Raw genomic sequence first — 18,367 nt, forward strand, 5'->3', positions numbered from 1 at the left:
GAGTCAGGCCCAGAGGGAGGGCCCGACAGCGAGCGCCTGGTGGCCGGGTTTGCCACGAAGCCCAGTCGGGCACAGCCCGAAGAAGCTACGTGGTGCCTCCCATCTATCCATCCTGTGGACCCACCACTCATGGGAAAAACCGCTGGGGTCGGGTGCGCTGTCACACGGGTGGCAGTGATGGTCAGGGACCTCGACGGACCAGACCCGGGCAGCAGAGGCTGGCTCTGGGGACGTGGAACGTCACCTCTCTGTGGGGGAAGGAGCCGGAACTAGTGCGGGAGGTGGATCGCTACCAGTTGGATCTGGTGGGGCTTACCTCCACGCACAGTCTTGGCTCTGGAACCGTACTCCTGGATAGGGGTTGGACTCTATTCTTCTCCGGAGTTGCCCAAGGTGTGAGGCGTCGGGCCGGGGTGGGGATACTCACTAGCCCCCGGCTGAGCGCCGCTACGTTGGAGTTTATCCCGGTGGACGAGAGGGTCGCCTCCCTACCCCTTCGGGTTATGGGGGGGAAAACTCTGACTGTTGTTTGTGCCTATGCCCCAAACCGCAGTTCTGAGTATTCGGAGACCCTGAATGGAGCCCTGCAGGGGGCTCCAGTAGGGGACGCCGTAGTCTTGCTAGGAAACTTCAACGCACACGTGGGAAACGATGGAGACACCTGGAGAGGCGTGATTGGGAGGAAGGGCCTCCCTGATCTAAACCCGAACGGTCGTTTGTTGTTGGACTTCTGTGCTAGTCATGGAATGGCCATAACAAACACCATGTTCGAACATAAGGATGCTCATAAGTGCACGTGGTACCAGAGCACCCTAGGCCAAAGGTCAATGATCGATTTCGTAATCGTATCATCTGATCTGAGGCCGCATGTTTTGGACACTCGGGTGAAGAGAGGGGCAGAGCTGTCGACTGATCACCATCTGGTGGTGAGTTGGATCAAGGGGTGGGGGAAGACTCTGGACAGACCTGGTAAACCCAAACGGGTAGTGCGGGTGAACTGGGAACGTCTGGAGGAAGCCCCTGTCCTGGGGATCTTTAACTCACACCTCCGGCGGAGCTTTTCAGCTATCCCTGTGGAGGTTGGGGGCATTGAACCTGAGTGGGCGATGTTCAAAACCTCTATTGCTGAAGCTGCGGTGATGAGCTGTGGTCTCAAGGTCTTAGGTGCCTCTAGGGGCGGTAACCCTCGAACACCGTGGTGGACCCCGGTAGTCAGGGAAGCCGTCCGACTGAAGAAGGAGTCCTTCCGGGTTATGTTATCCGGGAGGACTCCGGAAACTGTTGCAGGGTATCGAAGGACTAGAAGGGCGGCAGCTTCTGCCGTGTCAGAGGCAAAGCAGCGGGTGTGGGAGAAGTTCGGGGAAGCTATGCAGAAGGACTTTCGGTCGGCACCAAGGTGCTTCTGGAAAACCATCCGGCACCTCAGGAGGGGGAAGCGAGGAACCATCCAAGCTGTGTACAGCAAGGGTGGGACCCTGCTGACTTTAACTGAGAAGGTTATCGGCCGCTGGAAGGAGTACTTTGAGGAACTCCTGAATCCGACTAACACGCCCTCTATGGTTAAGGCAGAGCTGGAAGCTGATGGGGGATCATCGTCAATTTCCCTGATGGAAGTCACTGAGGTGTTCAAACAACTCCACAGTGGCAAAGCCGCAGGGGTTGATGAGATCCGTCCAGAAATGTTGAAGGCTTTGGGTGTTGAGGGGCTGTCTTGGTTGACACGCCTCGTCAACATTGCGTGGAAGTCTGGGACAGTGCCTAGGGGTTGGCAGACCGGGGTGGTGGTTCCCCTATTTAAAAAGGGGGACCAGAGAGTGTGTGCCAACTACAGGGGTATCACACTTCTCAGCCTCCCTGGTAAAGTCTACTCCAAGGTACTGGAAAGGAGGGTTCGGCCGGTAGTCGAACCTCTGATTGAAGAGGAACAATGCGGATTCCGTCCTGGTCGTGGAACAACAGACCAACTCTTTACTCTTGCAAGGATCCTGGAGGGGGCCTGGGAGTACGCCCATCCGGTCTACATGTGTTTTTTGGATCTGGAGAAGGCGTATGACCGGGTCCCCTGGGTGATACTGTGGGAGGTGCTGCGGGAGTATGGGGTGAGGGGGTCACTTTTGAGGGCCATCCAATCCCTGTACGCCCAAAGCGAGAGTTGTGTCCGGAGACTCGGCAGTAAGTCGGACTCGTTTCCCGTGAATGTTGGCCTCCGACAGGGCTGCGCTTTATCACCAATCCTGTTCGTGATTTTCATGGATAGGATATCGAGGCGTAGTCGTGGAGGAGAGGGGTTGCAGTTCGGTGACCTGAGGATCTCATCGCTGCTCTTTGCAGATGATGTGGTCCTTATGGCATCATCGGTCTGTGACCTTCAACAGTCACTGGATCGGTTCGCAGCCGAGTGTGCAGCGGTTGGGATGAGGATCAGCACCTCCAAATCTGAGGCCATGGCTCTCAGCAGGAAACTGGTGGATTGCCTACTCCGGGTAGGGAATGAGCCATTACCCCAAGTGAAGGAGTTCAAGTACCTCGGGGTCTTGTTCGCGAGTGAGGGGACAATGGAGCGAGAGATTGGCCGGAGAATCGGAGCAGCGGGGGCGGTATTACAGTCACTTTACCGTACCGTTGTGACGAAAAGAGAGCTGAGCCAGAAGGCAAAGCTCTCAATATACCGGTCGATCTTCGTTCTACCCTCACCTATGGTCATGAAGGCTGGGTCATGACCGAAAGAACGAGATCACGGGTACTAGCGGCCGAAATGGGTTTTCTCAGACGGGTGGCTGGCGTCTCCCTTAGAGATAGGGTGAGAAGCTCAGCCATCCGTGAGAGACTTGGAGTAGAGCCGCTGCTCCTTTACGTTGAAAGGAGCCAGTTGAGGTGGTTCGGGCATCTGGTAAGGATGCCACCTGGGCGCCTCCCTAGGGAGGTGTTCCAGGCACGTCCAGCTGGGAGGAGACCCCGGGGAAGACCCAGGACTCGGTGGAGAGATTCTATATCCTCACTGGCCTGGGAACGCCTCAGGATCCCCCAGTCGGAGTTGGAGGATGTGGCCCGGAGAAGGGAAGAATGGGGTTCCTTACTGGAGCTGCTGCCCCCGCGACCCGATCCCGGATAAGCGGTGGACGATGGATGGATGGATGGATGTACACTATTAACAATGTTGTTTTCATTCTTTGTCAGAGTTAAATTCTCAGAGTACATACTATTGTTACATTTGTCTTGATTTGCTTGTATTTAAACATAAACTGTTATATTGCCCTATACACTGTACACTTAGATGTAACTGCTGAGTTTCCGTTTGAAAAGAAGAAGAAATGCACATGTGGATGTTGTAGATGCTGTTGAGATGATGCTTCAGGTGCTGTGACAGCTGTAGGAAAGCACACGTTGATGAAGTAATGATGTAGTTGGGTGGTCACTTGGGTTTAAAGACAGTATGGATTGTTGTTGGAGCGTTCAATTAGAGATTGATTTTGGACTTAGTGTAGGGAGACATTGTCAGTGCTATCTCCACTGCTCGCCTCTGACAACTGTGATCAGAGTGGACTGCTCCAAATATCCCAATCAATGTTTCTTGAAAACATCACTGTCATTCTGCACTGACAAAGAAATGTCAGCCAGGCTGGTTTACTAAGCAGAGATCCCAGTGACAAATACAGTGCTCCTTTTAACATGGTTGATTATTGGCTGGATACATCCGGACCACAATAATCCAAGACTTTGGACTTTCCTCTGAGCCGGACTGTCTTTGTATGTGTTGGGCAGCACAGCATTGAGTCTAAGATGTAGACGTAGTTTTTATTTATTCTTCTGGACATAAGCTTGCTCACGGTGCACAAACGGCTGATATTGTGTTTGTTCCTACTTAAGTAATTCCATTATTTATTTTTTTAAACCCTCGTGAAAATTGGCATTTTGGTGTTTAGGAAGTGAAACTAACAAATCCTATAAACTTAAGGCCAAAATATGTCATTTGTCACGGCCTTCCAAAGTGTTTTCTGATCTGACACCCCATCAGCAGAATGACATTGTTTGTCGATGCTTGAGCTGCAACGATTATATATAGTAATAATATTAATATTAATATTAATATTAATAATAATTGATTAGTTGATTGCAGAAAAAATATCGGCAACTATTTTGATAATGGATTCATTGTTAAATACATTTTCATGCAAACATGTCAGAAAATGCTGTTTTCAGCCTCTCAAATACATCGTTGGGTTTTGGGCTGAACAAGATATTTATATTTCTTGGACTTTAAGAAACGGGGAAAGACATTTTATTTACATCTTTTCTAACATTTTATTGAACAAAGGATGAATGAATGAAACCAGTAAATGATTGCCTGATTAATTGATAATGAAAACAATGGTTTGTTGCAGCCTTAGTCAGAACCTTCTAAACTTATTATCAATGTTCATCCAGCTGCACTGAGCAGTGATACAGACAACAGTCACATTAATTAAGATTTTTTATTAACCAACTGAAACAACATTTCAATATTTTGTATATTTGTAACAGATGTCTTCAGAAAAACATTATAATCAAAGGAAGACCTTGTCGCTCAGGAATGTGCCTGAAGGGGCTTTCAGACAGCGAGCGTTTTCAATAGCCAGAAGTTTTGCGTAAACATGCCGCACGTGTTTAGGATTTCAGAGTTTATGATGGTTCAGCTTTTTGAACTTCGAGATTCAACGAGTCTTCTCTTTGTGGTTTGATAATTATTGTACCATCACAGGAATAAAACCTCCAAATCATTCGAAGAGAAGAGAATTCAGTTTACAGACCCACTTCCTGCTTCAACTTTGACCTCCTGTGCTGTCCTGTGTTCACACAGTTGTCATGTATATTGGAGGATTAGAAGAGATGTTAAGGTCATGTTGGTGAGCTGTTGCTTTATTTCCAGCCTGTCTGAGGGCCTGACTGCTTATGTTTCTTGCTCTGTCTGGTTGTCAGGGACGCACCAATCCACTCCCCCGGGTTGGTATCGGTACCTGGTTTTCTGGGTTTTTTGTATGTCATTATCTAAATTGAGTGTTTTCACTGTTAGTGACATTCGTTCAGTGTCGTCGAGTCACTTAATCAGTTTGGTGTCTGTATCAAACCAGTAAAAATGTTGAGTTCTTGAGCAATACAACCTTCATTTGCTCAATTGAGTTCACTCAGGGGTTTTGTTACAACCTTTAGCTCTGTTCAGTCCAGAGTCTTTCTGTTCCCTTCCTCCGGTGACAGCGATGCAGTGCAGTGTTTCACTGACATATTTTCTCTTGTCCTTAATGGCTTGAATCATGCAGCAGATGCTCAGAACACCTTTGTGATGGTTTTTCATTCTTGGAAGCAGAGACATGGAATCCTCCCTGAGAGATTCCATCAGAAGTAGAGCAGACAAAGGCTGTGATGGGCTCCTTTGTGTGTTGATAAATACCCCGCGTGATTTACTGTTGCCCTGGGGCTGTGGTTATTAATTGATTATTATCTCTGAGGAGCACCATCAGCACCTTTTCTCAAATAAGTCAACTTTTGTCCCCCACCTAATTGCTTAAGAATACTATGTGGCAGAAGAAAAGGCTACTTACCTTAAAAAATGACCAAGTCTTCGATCGCTGTGACACTAAATATTCCTTTTACTTTGTTGCTGCATCCTGCTTTCACCTTTCCGCTGCCTTTCTTTATTTTATGTTTGCTCTGTCTTTAGTGCAGTCTTCACACAGCGAGAACAGCAGAAGCAAAGGTGCAGAGGCCTGTGTTCATTTTCTCTCATAATTACAGTATTTATTTCAGTAGATTATTGACATAATATGCTATTTTACATTTCCCACACAGTTGGACACAGCTGATAATCCTACTGAGTACTACCTGTTCTCCTCAATCGATGTTATAATGCTTAATTCCTTGTTTGTATCTGCTCTGTGTGATCGGGTTGTCCTGCTGCCTTCATGTTTGGTCATTCTCTCAGAACGATGCTTGAGATATTGAAAGCCGTTCTTGAGCAGGTACCAACCACTCTGAATAACACACACACGGGAAGTCTTCTCTGAAAGCAGAGCAGCTAGCAATTAGCTGTTTCTTTCTGGAGAACCACTCCACGTTAAATCTGCAATTATCTTTTACCAGTGGTTTAATTTAATAAACAATATAACAATATCCCGGGGCTGGTGGGCACCGAGGTGTTTCATCAAGTCTTTCTTCAAAAGGCAGACTAGTCAAATGATCAGATTCATAATTCACATTGTGGGGCTGAGCAATACATCGTTATTATATCGATATCATGATATGAGACTAGATATCATCTTAGATTTGATGTTGTTTATTCTGTACACACATCTGTTGCACGTCTGTGCGTCCTGGGAGAGGGATCCCTCCTCACTCCCTGAGCTTTATGTTTTTCCCTGTTAATTGGGGGTTTTCTGGGGGGGATTCATCCTCGTCCGCTACAAGGGTCAAGGGTCTTAGGACAGAGGGTGTCATATGCTGGAAGGATTGTAAAGAGCCTTAAGGCAAATGTGTAATATAATGATATTGGGCCATATAAATAAGAATTGATTGATTTTCATTGACATTCATGGTTACCGCAGTTACACAAAGAAATACTTCTGCTTATTTCTGAGTTACTCAGTAAAACCACTCTGTGTTCTGCTGCCAGTAGATGGAGCTTTGCAACACTTATCACCTCTAGTTATATATTGTTATTTATAAAACGGACATGTCAAATCAAGCAATCTGATTGGTTCTTAGCCATGGTATAATGAGCGTATATCAGAGGTAGAATTGTAATTACTTTTCACAACAAGTCAGTATCCCTCCAGTCTGAGAAAAAGCTACAACCGTTACAGCTGTTAAATTATGTCCGTTAAGAAAGAAACTTACAAAGCTTTACTCTGGAGGAGTGGATTGATCAGTGCCTATCTCCAGAGAAAAAAAGGCCCTAAAAGACGACATGCAGAGCTACGTGAAGAGCAGCTGTTAGTGTTGTTGCATAGCAACCACCTCGCACTATGTTTTGTGCAGAAGGCAACGGAGGGACTATTTTATTTTGAATATCATTATTTAATAATAAAAACTATTTAAATTGGAGTGTGTATTTTTCTTTCATATTGCCACACTTGGTAACCGTTTTATAAAAGCAATAGCTCACTTCAAAACGTGATATATGGTCATTATATCACAGTTAAGGGGCATGATTCCCCTTAACTGTGATATAATGACCATATATCACGGCCTCTCGTGAGCTATTGCTTATATAATATATATAATATATAATAATATAATATTGTTATTGTTATATTTTATTATATTTCACTAATTTTAATTGTTAATTGTTCTGCTCATTTAAACCGTAAAGCAGTTGTTGTGTTGGTAGTTAAAACAAAATGGCTACCAAGCATAAATGCCTCGCAGTCTACGTCAGTATCACTCAATATTTTTACATTTTTTAAATATTATTAGAAATATAAATGTTATAATTTATTTAAAAATATCCTTGTCATATTTTAAACATTTCATCTCGGTCAAAGTTTCAATGTCTCCAATACTTTGGCTTTATGACCAATTATCTGCAGATATCAGCCTCAGCTTTACTTTGTGTTTAGTGCTAATTAGCACATGTTAGCATGCTAACACGCTGAATATTATAGCTGCTAAACTGCCATCATTTTTACATTATAAGATGTATCATGCTCTGACTCACACGCAGTACTCAAGTCATTATTGGTTTGGGTATTTTCATGGGTTTTGTTGACCAGGAAGAAAAGTGGTGACGTGTGACGGTCTGTGTGTTCCACCCTGCCCCTCGTCTTCATTTTGGGAGTTGAGCAGAGCTAGATAAACAGTTGTTTTCCCCTGTGACGCTGCATTAATCGTTCATCTCATGGGTTAAAAGAGCAAAGTCAATGAAGAGGAGAAATTCTCATCCCATTATTGGCTCGGAGGTGCAAAGTGAGCGAATCAGCGACGAAGCCAAGCATAAAGATGATTACTGCACTACTAGAGCCCCTGATGCTCCACATTGTTCCAATTACAAACTCCTCTTCTCTTTGCAGCTGAGGGATGTTAGACTCTGCAAAGTGGATTTCTTCCACCTTGTCCACCATTGCTCATTGTAATAATGATACATGGCCTGATGAGATAGTTTGTGCTGACAAAAGGCCTCCATCCTCACTCTTTTATTCCTTATATCTCTTTCAGGGAATCAGAGAGACAAATACATCACCCTCCGTATTGAAAGCACATAAATCTTGTTTTAAGAGGCTTGTCTCTCCTCAGATTCTGTCAGACAAAGGATGAGGCTTTTATTTATTACCTCAATCCTTGTTTGGTTGCCTATTGTGTCTTCAACAAAATAATAGTTTTATAGATCAGCATGGATGCACATTATAATCAGTAATAAAGATAAAGCTGTGGGAGGAAGGTGGAGGCTGAGGATGTACTGCTGGTTTGGTTTTGTATCACACTATTTTACTGTAACTCCATGTGACTCTTATTTTCTCTACTTTACAAGAAGCACTACAAATATACGTGATAATGTCAGTTCATGGATAGTTTTTAATTAAAGTCAGAATAAAGTTATTCTTTGGTTTGTATTCCTCACGTGCAGAACAAAAGACGTACAGTGAAATGTAAAGGTGAAGGCAGTATTCTCCCCAACTATGTGCTTACTGCAACCCCCTCCTCACTGAAACTGGAATTTACTGTAACGTTAAATCAAACTTACTGTGCTGATAAATTGCAAAAGAGGGAGTTCAAATAATACGATACGTAGTGGAGTAAAGGTAGTGTGTGGGATGTCAGCTCAGTGTTGACTGTGTGAAAGCTCTCCACACTTCTGAAGAATCAGCAGTGAGCCGGGAAGATATTTGTAACTGGCATTAAAAACTTTAGGGTTTTTGTCAAGGTTTCAGCATTCACTCTAGGGCATAGGTCTTCAACAGGGGGCCCGGGTCTCCCAGGGGGTTCGTGAAGGTACTGCAGCTGGGTCGCAAAATTGTTTGTAGATAAAGCAATAAAAAAAAAAATTATAATTATTATTTTTTGCTTTGCCATTCACATTCCCTCCTACGCTGTACTTCGTGAAGGGCGGCGACACACACCTACAGTCACACACACACACACACACACACACACACACACACACACACACACACACACACACACCCCCGTCGCACGGCCGTACACCAGTTTGGGGGTCCTTGGCCCGAAGACGTTGAAGACCCCTGATTGCTATTGCAATTATTTTCCTATGAAAAGCAGAACTGTCTCATCAGATCAGATTTGTGCTGTTGAGCTTTGAACTGTACGTTTCTTAAGTGGTCCAGCTCCTGTCTGTGTGAAGGTTCATCCTTTACCTGCTGAAATCATTTTTTCTCTCAATCAAGCTTGTCCTGCACTTTCTTCACCAAAGAGTGATGTGGAAGCAGTGCGGCTTCAGATTTACTGCTGGTATTGTCTCGTGAGGAGAGGAGAACATCAATCTTTTGTTTTAATAGTGTCTCATTCGTTCACATGCCAGCACTGCGAAATGAAGCCGTAATTACTGGCCTTAATTGATGTGGTTTTACCACCTCAGACGATACTTCAGAGTTCTCCTCCCCCCGCACTGTAAAGGCCCCACTGCTGTTGTTTGCACTATATTTCTGCAGCTATTGATTGCTATTATGGTAAATCCGATGGGCACAATGGAACTCTATCAGCAAAATGCAGGTTAATTATCTCAGGGTCAACCACTTTGGAATCTTCACAAAGAGCCGGCCGTTCTCTCTTTATTGCCTCACATTAAATTGCAAATACTAATTATTGTCTGAGCCCCTTTATTTTGCTAATAAGGGGGCAGGTTGGTCCTCCCATTTTACACAGGTTATATTTGTATGTTTTAAACGGACTCATTTATGTGTGGTGCTGTTGTTATTTCTTTAACCATGTTTATTACTTTTTACTTTATTTAATATATATAAAATATAAATATTTTGTGAACATTAGGAGCAGCTTTGAACTTTGTTGTCTTGCATAATTGAATGAGATCAAATCATGTTTTACTAAGTATTTGCAAGTTTAAAGTTTTCCTTCAAGAGATAATGTCTGCCTGTCGTAGAAATGATACATTTATAATCAATGAAGCCGTTTCCAGTGGATGCACCGATAAGATATTAAAAACTTTTTTTGAAAGTTATATTTCCTGCTGTTAACAGAGCTGTCTGACATTTGACTGGCTTGAGATAAATTGGCCTTATAAGACGGTGCATAAGCCTATTGATGGGAAGAACCAAAGTTAATGGAATTGATTGTGGATATTGTGTTTGCTTTCTGCAGGGACTCCAGTGAATCGGATTCCTATCATGGCCAAGCAGGTGTTGGATCTCTACATGCTCTACAAGCTCGTCACAGAAAAAGGCGGCTTAGTGGAAGTCATCAATAAGAAAATATGGCGTGAGATCACCAAAGGCCTTAACCTCCCTACCTCCATTACCAGCGCAGCTTTCACTCTCCGAACACAGTGAGTACGACAGATAACCTGCATCCCCCCTGCTAACACCAGGCCCGCCACAAGTCTTCCGTGTGTGTGTGTGTGTCCGCCATGAACCAGATGCTTTGTTGTCGTCCTTAGTTGCTTTAATTCATCTGTAAAATATGATTATTTCTTTTCTTGAAATGCCTATCAAAGGCTTGATTATACATGCCCAGACAGGTGAAAAGCACAGTCATCTTCATTTCCTGCAGCAGTGTTGCATGTGTGGTCTTTACCTGCCAATCCTCGCTGTGATTCATGGTAATTATAGTCATTTAGACGGCTTTGCCTTTAATCTGGAGTCTCAGTGTTGTTAGATTAGAATGTGTTTGCTCATGATTCCTCACCTCACAATTACGTCTTTTAACTGAAAAGTGGAAAACATTATTTTTAATCATTCATATTTAATGAAATATTTGGAACTAAAGAAAACATTGCCTTTTTGCAATACCCACAGACGGTTTATACAACTTTTAAAAATATATATATATATATATACTGTATATATATACGTATATATACATAGATACAGTATATATACTGTATATATATATATATATATATATATATATACAGTGTATATACAGTATATATACTGCATATATACAGTTTATATATGCATATATATATATATACTGTATCTATATATATTTACAGTATATACCAATTGCTGTGTGTAATATTCTCTCCCTCCAACCTCCCGCTCCACACGTGCACTCTGTGTCTGCAGTCGGTAGATGTGTACATGGCAGGAGAAATCTAGCTGGGAATCAGGTTTCTCTAATTCTTTACCCCGATTGCGGAAAGACTTTCTCATTTAGAAGACATTTAAGAAATCAGCTTAATGCAGACTGTAACCTGGGTACTTCAGATTTCAGCCATCACAAATGTCGTCCAAAGTGACGTGCTACTGATCCTCCCTGGGATTAAAGGGACATGTCATGCGGGTGTCACTCTACTGGTTTTAGGTGATGATGATGTGGACAGAAGAGTTTTATCATCATTTTTCATTTGTGGAAATAAAAGCATTTCGTTTTTTCAGGTAAACCTCACTCTGCAAAAATCGATTGATTGATAAGTGATTGACAATATGTGACAAAAAGCCAAATGATCTTTGAATTATTTCTCTTCCCTGCAGGTATATGAAGTACCTCTACCCGTATGAATGTGAAAAGCGAGGACTGAGCTCCCCTGGTGAGCTTCAGGCAGCTATCGACAGCAACCGGCGGGAAGGCCGTCGGCAGAGCTACGGCTCGGCCATCTTCAACTACTCTCCAGTGGGCACCCCCACCCTCCTGTCCTCACCAAAGATGCACATGTCCCACCTCTCCATGCCCTCACACAACACTGGCCATATCTCCCAGCTGCCTGTGATCAAGAAAGGTGACAGATTTTAAGAAAAATTGATGATGCAAACTCAACACTTCCTCCATGTGAACCTGTTGTCTTCAGTATAATGTTTCCACAGCACTAATTCTTCAGTAACAACAGAGTCATGTCATACTCAGCACTTTCTCTTTGAAACACAAGAACTGTTTAAGCCACTGTCTACAAAAGTTTCACTTCCTGTGCAGGTATTTCACATTTAAAGCTGCTAAATAGTTAGATTGGTTTAGAGCCTCCTTTTCCTGCTGTGTGCTTTTAATGGGAAACATTCACTGAGTGTTATATGTGTGTTAAATTGGATTGGGAACCATCACCTTATCGTGGTGGAGAGGTTTGTGTGTCCCTATGAACCCGAGAGCTGTGTTGTCTGGAGCCTAGTGTTCCTGGTAGGGTCTTCCAAGGCAAATTGGTCTCAGATGAGGGGCCAGACTAAGAATGGTTCAAAACGACTTCATGAAAAAAAGGGAAAGGAAAGTAGAGACCTGCCCGGAGGAAGCCCGGGGCCCCCGTCTGGAGCCAGGCCCAGAGGGAGGGCCTGACAGCAAGCGCCTGGTGGCCGGGTTTGCCACGGAGCCCGGTCAGGCACAGCCCGAAGAAGCTATGTGGTGCCTCCCATGCATCCATCCTGTGGGCCCAACACTCATGGGAAAAACCTCTGCGGTCGGTGCACTGTCACATGGGTGGCAGTGATGGTCAGGGACCTCGACTGACCAGACCCGGGCAGCAGAGGCTGGCTCTGGGGACGTGGAACGTCACCTCTCTGTGGGGGAAGGAGCCGGAACTAGTGCGGGAGGTGGAGTGCTACCAGTTGGATCTGGTGGGGCTTACCTCCACGCACAGTCTTGGCTCTGGAACAGTACTCCTGGATAGGGGTTGCACTCTATTCTTCTCCGGAGTTGCTCAAGGTGTGAGGCGTCGGGCCGGGGTGGGGATACTAACTAGCCCCCGGCTGACCGCCGCTACGTTGGAGTTTACCCCGGTGGAGTTTACCCTGGTGGACATGAGGGTCGCCTCCCTACACCTTCGGGTTATTGGGGGGAAAACTCTGACTGTTGTTTGTGCCTATGCCCCAAACCGCAGTTCAGAGTATTCGGCCTTCTTGGAGACCCTGAATGGAGCCCTGCAGGGGGCTCCAGTAGGAGACTCCGTAGTCTTGCTGGGAGACTTCAACGCACACGTGTGAAACGATGGAGACACCTGGAGAGGCGTGATTGGGAGGAAGGGCCTCCCTGATCTAAACCCGAACGGTCGTTTGTTGTTGGACTTCTGTGCTAGTCATGGAATGGCCATAACAAACACCATGTTTGAACATAAGGATGCTAATAAGTGTACGTGGTACCAGAGCACCCTAGGCCAAAGGTCAATGATCGATTTCCTAATCGTATCATCTGATCTGAGGCCGCATGTTTTGGACACTTGGGTGAAGAGAGGGGCGGAGCTGTCGACTGATCACCTGGTGGTGAGTTGGATCAAGGGGTGGGGGAAGACTCTGGACAGACCTGGTAAACCCAAACGGGTAGTGCGGGTGAACTGGGAACGTCTGGAGGAAGCCCCTGTCCTGGGGATCTTCAACTCACACCTCCGGCGGAGCTTTTCAGACATCCCTGTGGAAGTTGGGGGTATTGAACCTGAGTGGGCGATGTTCAAAACCTCTATTGCTGAAGGGTTAGGGTTAGGGTTAGGGTGATGAGCTGTGGTCTCAAGGTCTTAGGTGCCTCAAGGGGCGGTAACCCTCGAACACCGTGGTGGACCCCGGTGGTCAGGGAAGCCGTCCGACTGAAGAAGGAGTCCTTCCAGGTTATGTTATCCGGGAGGACTCCGGAAACAGTTGCAGGGTACCTAAGGACTAGAAGGGCGGCAGCCTCTGCCGTGTCAGAGGCCAAGCAGCGGGTGTGGGAGAAGTTCGGAGAAGCTAGGGAGAAGGACTTTCGGTCAGCACCAAGGTGCTTCTGGAAAACCATCCGGTACCTGATCCGGTGCTGACTTTGACTGAGAAGGTTATCGGCCGGTGGAAGGAGCACTTTGAGGAACTCCTGAATCCGACTAACACGCCCTCTATGGTAGAGGCAGAGCTGGAAGCTGATGGGGGATCATCGTCAATTTCCCTGATGGAAGTCACTGAGGTAGTCAAACAACTCCACAGTGGCAAAGCCGCAGGGGTTGATGAGATCCGTCCAGAAATGCTGAAGGCTTTGGGTGTTGAGGGGCTGTCTTCGTTGACACGCCTCGTCAACATTGCGTGGAAGTCTGGGACAGTGCCTAGGAGTTGGCAGACCGGGGTGGTGGTTCCCCTATTTAAAAAGGGGGACCAGAGAGTGTGTGCAGGGGTATCACACTTCTCAGCCTCCCTGGTAAAGTCTACTCTAAGGTACTGGAAAGGAGGGTTCGGCCGGTTGTCGAACCTCTGATTGAAGAGGAACAATGCGGATTCCGTCCTGGTCGTGGAACAACGGACCAACTCTTCATTCTCGCAAGGATCCTGGAGAGGGCCTGGGAGTACGCCCATCCGGTCTACATGTGTTTTGTGGATCTGGAGAAGGCGTATGACTTTAGAAAATTTTAGATTTTAGAAAACTGGCCTTTATTTTAGAATGTATGACAAGATAACATGATAAACATGGCTGGATACTCAGAGAGGTCTTTTTTTTAAAGAAAATCTGGCACATAAGCATGCAGTCAGTCTGATGAAATAATAAAGTTAATAATATTCTAGTCATGATGCAATCAGCAGGCCAGATGTTAAATAAAAATAAATGCTGTCACTGATGATTCATTTCCTCCGTATGAATACTTTGTCAAAGAAAAGGTTGCACATGATGTATTTCAGAGATCACAACATCTATTTGAGAAATTGTTGCATGATTACTCGGCTCCTTAAGAAGAAGTCAGGATGTTCACATGTCAGAAATATATGTCACCTTTTTTCTGTTCATTCATACTCATGCAACTTGCGGGTAGTATGGTCATTCCCCCCGAAGAGGAAACATCTTGCAGGACTTCCTCATATCAGCACTTTCCGAGACACACTAATGCACCACGGAGAGCATGGGAGCTCTTTGATTGCAGCCCTGAAAGGAAAAAAAGCGGCTGAGTAATCCGTGTAGCGTGACATGAAGCATCATGTGTTACTGACGGGTTAGCATTTGTGCCTCGTCTATTTGACATGAATTATGATATTAACACATTAGTATTAGGAACTAGTATCATTTATTGAGAACAAAATACACAATGTGAAAGATTACTGCACAGAGTGTTATCTACATTACTGTTGACATGTTGAGGCCTGCAGACATGTGTTGAGACAGATATTACCTTCTTCTTTCCAGAGGAGCCCATGATGGGTAGCTGCCTGCCCAGCCGGGTGGCCCTCCCCATGTCTCCCAGCAGCCATCACGCAGCAGCCATGGCCGCCCAGGCGGCCGCAGCACAGGCAGCGGTGGCCGTCCAGGCGGCATCCCTGGAGCAGCTCAGAGAGAAGCTGGAGAGTGGTGAACCACCAGAGAAGAGGATGATGATGGTGGCAGAGGAGCAGCAGAGGATTATGCAACACGCCCTGCAGCAGAACCTGCTGGCCATGGCCACCCAGCTGCCCCTCAACATCAAACTCAACAACAGAGGTGAGTGAGACGCAGAAGGTTTGAGCGCACTGACCCGTGTGGAGTTCAATATTAATCATTGGTGTAGGCAAGATTTTGGAAATACTGAGGTCATGAGTTTGATTTTACTACTGCAAGCCCTCTGAAAACAATTAGAAACATATATATTTTTTTAATGATTTCATTTTAAAACATACAAATTGTGTGTGTAACTGTAGAATGTAAACTTCTCCTTTGTTAAAACCCTCAAATTCCCCGAAATAATACGAAGGACATGACTTCTGCGTCCTCAGTGGTAATTAAAGTATGCCCCTGTTAGAGCTAACTTTGAGTCTGCATGACTTTGGCATTGAGGTTTGGAATGACAGACATCATATCAGAGGCTTCAGAGAGTTTAGTAACCGAAGGAGAATATTGGGGTTTGAAGCTCAGTATGTCGCCTGCTGTTCCACTGTAATATTTGTTTTGTCTATTGATTCCTCAGCATGTAGCCAAATGTATAAAAGAACATCAGAAACTCTCTGTGTTCCCTTTCTTACACCTTAAAGCTATCCTTTTACAATAAAATATTTAATGTGCATGTACTATACAACAGTGATGTCTGAGATGAAATATGCCCATTCAGTATTGGTCATCATTCAACAAGTGTAAGCCTGATTTGAATGTATAATATAAAATCAGGTGTCACTGTAATGATGAGGTTGTTAGCTGCCTCCGATCAGACTTAAATGACAGTGTGTCTGCCACAGTGGGTGGTGTGTCAAAAACAGCTAATGGTCTGCCAGAGAGGCTGTCTGAGATCCAGCTGTGAACCACTAATGTGCACATAGTTCATCATATAACATGTGTCATTTGAAGCTCAGCTCCATAGATGTTATAAAGGAATAGGTCTTTTTGACCACAGGTAGAGTACAGCTTGTCATGAGTAAAAATGCCCGTCCTGCTGGGCTGTGGCTGCAGCCAGCACAGCTCATGACAAGCCATAAATCACATATGACTTAATGATAGAGGCTAAAGGAAGAATAAGGGGCCTATCTGCTCAAGTGTGATATCATTTCTGTCTGCATCACTGCCTCTCTCATATTAGTCATAATAGTGGGCTTTGCACTTGATACGTGATGGAAAAATGAGTGAGAATCATTCTCAGGTTAATTCCCACGCTGGTCGTCTGGCTCTGGCCCTCACATATAAACACTGTCATTTAAAGATTACATCCAAACACTATTATTTGTCTCCACCCAGTTGCACTTACACAGATAAATGTGTGTTTACAGATGGTTTGATATCACAGCAGCCTTTCTTAAGATATTTCTGTTATTTTAGAACCATTCCCATTTATTCAGACAAGCTTCCCAACTGTGTGCTGCTATAGGATTCATCTATAACTGACATGTACAAATGGCTGTAACATCTTTTGACAGTTCTTTCTCCCCAGAACTCTTTAATAAAGCTCTCCTTATCCTGTCACTCTCTGAATTATCACCAATACTCCACCGAGCGCTCCTCTTGCTTCTTCTGTTCCCTTTCTAAATGCTCATATTGAGTTTTTCTCTCTCTCGTTCTCTGCCTCCTCTCTTGACAGATGATAGACAAGAGACCGCATTGAACCTGTCTACCAACGGTGTCGGACAAAAATCAGTCAGATCTTTCTTTCACTTTGAGATCGTATTTATTCACTTTCAGACTTTTGGCCCTGATCTGATGTGGGGGAGTGGCGTTGAAATGTAAGTGACAGCAAAACAAAGAAGGCTGAGGAGCTTCCTCAACCATGTCACATAACATTACATTACATTATGTTACAGTTCATTTAGCTGACACTTTTGTCCAAAGCAAACAAATGCAAGTGCAAACAATCATGAGGATATAACTCCGAACAGCAAGAATCTTGCAAGTACATTATCTTCAAATAGGTGAAATCATTTAAGTGCAGAACAATAGCTTCAAATAAGCCAAACAAAAGTGCAACATACAGAAACAATAGAAGAATTCAACTATTAGCTACAAATAAGCCAAACCAATATAATATGTGTATGTGCAACATACAAAGAACAGAATTATTTTATTTATTTTATTTTTCATTCGTCAAGGTGCAGTCGAAACAGGTGAGTTTTCAGTTTGCGATGGAAGGTATGAAGACTGTCTGCTGACCTGACATCGGGTTGCCTTCAGGAAATGTAGAGAAGTATGATTCAACAATTTGTATACACCATATTCCCATGATTGGCAGCGGAAAAAAAACAGTGCCAAAGTTTTGTTTAGCAAGCTGTCTTAGACCGTACTTGGTACCAATAGCAGTTAAAGAGTAATAGACTATTCTAGAGTGTGTACTTATACAGACACACTTTAGGATGTGACGTTTCCCACTTCTACATACCACTGTGAATGTAGCGTAGTATTCGCTGGTGCTTGCGATGACCTGGTGAAGCAGACGACACCGCGTTGTGACTGTTGACATACACTTAGAAAAGCAAGCTCTGTCGTAAATGTGTCTAAGCTTCCATCAGTCAAAGTACTACAGCTGCCTATGTTACGAATTGTTATTGAATACCTTTATAAAATTGTATTGGATATATTTGCATGCATGACCGGCCCTACACTGCCTCTGATTGGCCTTCGTTGCCTGCTTGACGATGACGTTACTCGCGGAGCGCACGCTGAACAAATAAGTATAGCACCACTTCAATAAGACAAATAAAGGATTTTAAAACTATCTTGGATCAGCTGGAAAATGCATCACTACAAAGATCAAATCAAATGTATTTGTATAGCCCAATATCACAAATTATACATTTGTCTCAGTGTGCTTTACAGACTGTACAGGATACGACACCCTCTGTCCTTAGACCCTCGCATCACACAAGGAAAAACTTCCTAAAAGAAACCCCAT

General features: G+C 44.5%; 1 protein-coding gene across 1 annotated transcript in view; it reads left to right on the forward strand.

Annotated features, from left to right (window-relative positions):
- arid3c (AT rich interactive domain 3C (BRIGHT-like)) overlaps positions 1–17,208 on the forward strand; it is a 72,998-nt gene extending 55,790 nt beyond the window's left edge. Inside the window, exons 4-7 of the mRNA XM_029440555.1 lie at positions 10,303–10,486; positions 11,637–11,881; positions 15,211–15,501; positions 17,063–17,208. Of these exons, the coding sequence (XP_029296415.1) occupies positions 10,303–10,486; positions 11,637–11,881; positions 15,211–15,501; positions 17,063–17,208 (866 nt within the window). The remainder of the gene's footprint in view (positions 1–10,302; positions 10,487–11,636; positions 11,882–15,210; positions 15,502–17,062) is intronic.
- Positions 17,209–18,367: the final 1,159 nt, after the last annotated feature.

The sequence above is a fragment of the Cottoperca gobio genome, chromosome 9 (assembly GCF_900634415.1).
Source record: "Cottoperca gobio chromosome 9, fCotGob3.1, whole genome shotgun sequence".
NCBI classification, from domain to species: Eukaryota; Metazoa; Chordata; class Actinopteri; order Perciformes; family Bovichtidae; genus Cottoperca; species Cottoperca gobio.